The following is a 5,825-nucleotide window of genomic DNA, read 5'->3' as shown; positions in this document are numbered from 1 at the left end:
CGCTCCCCCCTCGTTGAAGGTTAGTGGCACTATTCTGACTTTTGAATGTTTGATTTGAGTGATTTGCATGGTTCTAAAAACCAGATCGAACCGGCCAATCGGACCGATCCAACCGCAAATTGGCAACAATAACGATCTGGTCAGGCATGTAAAACCGCTGATAAAACAACTGGTAAAAAGTGCTGAACTGGCCAAGAAACGGCTGGTTGGAACGGACCGAAAACCTGCCAGTTGGATTGAAACGATGTCGTTTTAGTACTTGTTTGGGCACCATTATTTTGATAAAAAAAGATTTTTTTCAATGAAAAAATATCTTTTTTTTTTAGTATGTTTGAAAAATTTTTAGTAGTAAAAATAAAAGCACTAAAAAAATAAAAATATCTTTTTTGAGAAGCCTTAAATTTACAAAAAAGTACTTTTATATTATTATACTCAAACATAATTGATAAATAAAAAGATATTTTTGTACGAGATATCAAACATAATATTACTTTACTTTTTTATAAGATCTTTTAAAAAAGATAAATTAAAAAAAAAAGATCTTTTCTTAGAAGTTCACCCAAACAAATCCTTAGGCTTATTGAGCCGCTGAATCACTCAACCGTGAGCCTCACTTCACTTCTCTTCACTCTCGCTTCTCAAATCAAATCCTAGCCTCTCTTCGAGCCACGCCGCCGCCCGTCCGTCGAGCCTCGAGGCCGTCCGTCCGTGTAGCCACTGCCCCCAAGTCTCCAACCCCTATTCTCTTCTTCCGCGAGCTCGGCACATCCGTCGTCTTCGTCTTCCCACCGTCGTCTGCATCTTCTCGCCGGAAGAGAAACCCACTAGCAGAACTGCCCGAAGCCCCTTCTCCTCTCCTTCCCTCAGCAGAGCTACTACCCCCACTCAACCTCAACCAAAGAGAAACCCTAGTCTCCACCACCGCCGCAAGGAGTTCGCTACCACCGTAAGAAGAGGTGACACAAGCCGTAGCCACTAGCCAGCCTTTATCGCCGCCGCCATTCAGCTCACCACCGCCATCCCACCGTCGTTCGGTTGGCCTTCACCGTCCAGTCTGTCGTAGCCTCCAACCACTCTGCTCTTTAGGAAGCTTTTTCGTGTCTCGTCGCAGCTCCAATTCGGTGGTCGCCCGTCCTCCGTCCGTCTGCTGCTCGTGGTCGACGTTCTTGCTCCTTCTCCCTCAATTACTGCTCTGAAATCCTGAATCTCTGTTTGTTCATTATTTTTTTATGAGTAATTTCTTGCGTATCTCTGTTTTGAGTTTTCTTAGGTATTTTGAATCAATATATTTTAGTTTGTTCGTTCATGATCAATTATTTAATTGCAGAATGAGTTTTATTACTGATGATGAGCAATGAACATTATTGAACTGTTCTTGTTATGAGTAATGATTTTCTTAAGTTTCTCTGTTATGAGTAATTTAGATTATTTTGTTTTACAATAATTGTGGAACTGTTCTTGTGGTTCAAATGTTGTATTTTTTTTATTTAATTATTCAGTGTTGTGTTTATTGTCATTGTTGATTGTTGCTGTTTGTTCTTGATGGTTCTGAACTTCTGATTGTTGATGTTTGTTCACTGCTGTCTTTGTTTACTTGTTCAAATGTTGTATTTTTTTATTTAATTATTCAGTGTTGTGTTTATTGTTGTTGCTGATTGCTGCTGTTTGTATTTTATGGTTCTGAACTTCTGATTGTTGATGTTTGTTCACTGCTGTGTTTGTTCTTATTGTTCTTGATTGTTGCTATTTTTTTATAGTGCTGTTTGTTTTTGCTGTGCTGCTACTTTTCATACTCCTACTTTTCATGTTTGTTTGCAGACTGATTTTTATTACCGATGATGAGTAATGAACATTATTGAGCCATTCTTGTTATGAGTAATGATTTTCTTAGGTTTCTCTGTCATGAAATAATTTAGATTATTTTGTTTTATAGTAATTATTGAACTGTTCTTGTTGTTCAGATGTATTTTTTTAATCTAATTGTTCAGTGTTGTTTATTGTCCATCTTTGTTTGTTCGTCGATTTAGGATTCTGCTGATGCTAGTGTTGTTGTTCAGATTGAATTGTTGGATTACAGTTTGCAAACGGAGTTTGCATAAAATTGATTTTGCAAACTTGAATAATAACAAACATGATACACAAAAATCACAATTATAAGAGTGTATAATGTCAAATAAACAGTTGGAAAAAATAAAAATAATAAATAATAGAAAAATAGAGCTCATATAAATAGAAATAACAAGAATTTTATGAATAATACAATAACATATATAAAGGATAAAGTTGGTAAAAGGTAAATAAATGGTTAGTATCTATGGCTAAAAGCCCGTTAAGAAAACGCAGAAGCTAAAAATAGTTGCTTCTTGTAAACGTGGTTTTGGCAGCAAAATCACTTCTGCGTTCATGAGAAAAAAATTTGCCAAACCAAAAGTTGAAGCTTTCAAGAAATTTAAACGTGCTTCTTCCTTCCAACGGGGTTCCCAAACACACCCGTATTGGTTAGCTCTGCTCATTGCTACTGTGGTGTGTTGGACTCTGTTTTGTTGCTTTTTTTTTGTGCTGTGCTGAAAATTGAAAATAATTTAGCTGAAATGATGCTTATTGCTACTCCTCATTGTTAGTCTTTGAAAGTTTATTAATCTTTGTTAAAATTATGCTGAAATTATGCTCATTGCTACTGCGCAAGTGTTCATTGTTAATCTTTAGAAAAGTTTACTAATCTTTGTTGAAATTATGCTGAAATTATGCTCATTGCTATTGCCCAAGTGTTCATTGTTAATCTTTGAAAAAAGTTTATTAATCTTCGTTGAAATTATGCTGAAATTATGCTCATTGCTACTGCTAATTGTTAATTTTTGAAATTATGTTGAAATTATGTAATGCTTTAAATTTAGAAGACGTTTAAGATTTATCTTAAATTATACTATAATTATGTTTTAGAGTATTTGTTTATAGTTTACTTGTTATTTTATTGTAAAACGGTTTGTTTGGTTGGACCACGGTTGAACCGGTTGGACCAGTAAACCAGTAGTTAGAGTGGTTCGATGACTGGTCTGGTTCTCAGGACCTTGGTGATCTGTGAATGTGAAATCATTGATTTTGTGTTGTTATACTGCTGCTGCTATTTTTTAATTTTTGTTGCTGATTGTTCTTGATTTCTGAATGTGAAATCATTTTGTGTTGTTATGCTGCTGCTGCTATTTTTTAATTTTTGTTGCTGATTGTTCTTGATTTCTGAATGTGAAATCATTGATTTTGTGTTGTTACGCTGCTGTTGCTATTTTTTAGGGTGATTCTTTGTTGCTGTTTTTTAATGTCATCAAATTAAATGAATTAATACCCAAGGAAGAAAAAGCAACCTTGACAAGCCATTGCAAGAAACACCTTGACAACCCTGAATCCTCGTCACTCTCAGTCTCAGTCTCACTCTCTAAGGAGTTCACTGCTGCACTCACTCATCACAACGCCAACACCAGCCTCCACCCCTCCACTCAGTCACTCCTTGCCGTCGCCTCCGGTCGTTCGGTAGTTCACCGCCTCTGTTCGCTCTTCAGCCTCTATTCGCCCCTGCTTGCCACTTCTGTGGCACTTTACACACACATAATCAAAGTCCCTTGACGGTTGGCACCAATCATGGACGGAGAAGAGAAACCTCATTCTCCTCCTCAACCTCTTCCCAACGATGATGAACATTTTAGAAGAAACCGCATCATTGCTAACCTCAAAGACTCTCTCTTGTCTCAGCTCGTCAAATCCAACCCCTCCCTCTCCCTCGAAACACGCCATGTTTCCTCCCTCATTCAGCAGCATCTCAAGAAGATGTTTCCTTCTTTCCACACCCCCACGCACCCTCCTTATGCATTGGTAGTTCCTTTCCCTTGCTTTTCTCCAAATTTTCAATCCTTTTTTTTATTTTGCTTATTGAGTGTCTTATTTTCTTTGGAATTGAAATGATCATAATGCGTATGCGGTTCTTCTTTTGATTTTAATTTTGCACCCCCTTATGTGCTTTTTTCAGATGATACATAGGGTAATATCGGAGCTAAATGAGAATAAAGGGTCCACTGAAGAAGAAATTTCTAATTTCATTGTAAAGGAGTATGATGATTTGCCATGGGCACATAAGAAGATTTTGTGTATTCAATTTGAGAAGCTTTGCCAGGATGAGAAGATTGTGTGTAATGAGGGTGGCAGATATGTTCTACAGGCTGATGGTGATGGAATTGATGGTGATCGGAAGGGGAGACAGTAATGTAAGAGTAAGAGGAAGAAGAGAGGAAAGAAGAGAAGTCAGCATAGCATGAATGGAGGTGGAGAGCGAAAGCGGAAGAGAGTAAAAATCTGTGAAGAGATTGAGAAGAGTGATAAGCCTAAAGAGGGAAGACATGAGGCACAACATCAGGTTTATGATTTAGGTGATGTTAGGATTGATGAGCCAATTAGTGTGGTGAAATGGACAGAAGAGAAGGGGGAAGAAGCACTTGACCAGTCAGCTGAAAGGGTTGGAGAGCAGAATAAATCACAAGGGGCTGGAGTTGTAGAACAATATGTTGAAGTAGAGCCTCTAGCACAGGAGTTATGGTGCACGAAATTGTGATCTCCAGGATCGAACAAATCCTGGTAATGGCTCCAAAGCTTGGTGCTCTGATCTTAATTCATAATTGTCACAACTTCGATACAACTAACCAGCAAGTGCACTGGGTCGTCCAAGTAATACCTTACGTGAGTAAGGGTCGAATCCCACGGAGATTGTTGGTATGAAGCAAGCTATGGTCACCTTGTAAATCTCAGTCAGGCAGATATAAAGTGATAATGGTGTTTTCGAATATTAATTAATAAAATAGGGATAGAAACACTTATGTAATTCATTGATAGGAATTTCAGATAAGCAAATGGAGATGCTTTCGTTCCTCTGAACCTCTGCTTTCCTGCTATCTTCATCCAGTCAGTCTTACTCCTTTCCATGGCTGGCTTTATGTGATACATCACCACTGTCAATGGCTACTTTCGGTCATCTCTCGGGAAAATGATCCAATGCCCTGTCACGGCACGGCTAATCGTCTGGAGGCATTACCCTTGTCAATGGCTTCATCTTATCCTCTCAGTGAATAATATGCTCACGCACCCTGTCACAGCACGGCTATTCATCTGTCGGTTCTCGATCATGCTGGAATAGGATTTACTCCTTCATTGCTTTTAGATCTTCTCTGATTTCATGAAGGATGATGGAGTGCTCTTGATGTTCCACCCTTAGTTGCTTCCAATAATTGTGTGGAAGAAAATGTATCCCCTGAGGTATCTCAGGGATCTCTTGATTTGCAGTCAAATGTTCTACCACTGAGCTATAGACCCTTGATGGAAGCTTTTGTCTTCCCTTTCCTCTTTCTAGAGATTTCTCTAGCCTTAGGTGCCATCAATGGTTATGGAAAAAACAAAAAAGCTATGCTTTTACCACACCAAACTTAGAATGTTGCTCGCCTTCGAGCAAAAGAAGAAAGAATAGAAGAAGAAGAGGATATGGAGGAGATGGATGGCTGTGTGTATTCGGCCATATGGGTGGGATTGGGTGGGGAAGAGATGTTGAATTTTTGAAGGTAAGTGGGTGTATGGGTGTGAGTGGTAAATGGAAGACAGAAGGGATGAGTGTTTATTGGGAGTAGAGGATGATTGAGAAGAGAGAAGAGAGTGAGTGAAGGTAGGTGGGGATCCTGTGGGGTCCACAGATCTTGGGGTGTCAAGGCATTTACATCCCTCCACCAATTTAGGCATGCAAAATGCCCTTGCACACAACTCTGGGCGTTCAGCGCCAGGTTGGTGCCCATTTT

General features: G+C 38.9%; 1 protein-coding gene across 1 annotated transcript; it reads left to right on the top strand.

The window, feature by feature from the left end:
* Positions 632 to 4,572, top strand: LOC110271752. The gene is made up of 3 exons (XM_021123022.1): positions 632 to 1,233; positions 3,346 to 3,864; positions 4,019 to 4,572. The coding sequence occupies exons 2-3, from the start codon at positions 3,634 to 3,636 to the stop codon at positions 4,250 to 4,252; spliced, it is 465 nt and encodes a 154-aa protein (XP_020978681.1). The 5' UTR covers positions 632 to 1,233; positions 3,346 to 3,633; the 3' UTR covers positions 4,253 to 4,572.

The sequence above is a fragment of the Arachis ipaensis genome, chromosome B01 (assembly GCF_000816755.2).
Source record: "Arachis ipaensis cultivar K30076 chromosome B01, Araip1.1, whole genome shotgun sequence".
Taxonomy (NCBI): Eukaryota; Viridiplantae; Streptophyta; class Magnoliopsida; order Fabales; family Fabaceae; genus Arachis; species Arachis ipaensis.
This window is presented reverse-complemented; position numbering and strand designations above follow the sequence as displayed.

What these genes read in the sequence shown, in the direction of transcription:
- LOC110271752 (XM_021123022.1), top strand. Translation starts at nt 3,634, where the DNA reads ATGGACGGAGAAGAGAAACCTCATTCTCCTCCTCAACCTCTTCCCAAC. An exon ending in CGCACCCTCCTTATGCATTG is followed by an intron (nt 3,865 to 4,018) that starts GTAGTTCCTTTC and finishes TGCTTTTTTCAG; the next exon opens with ATGATACATAGGGTAATATC.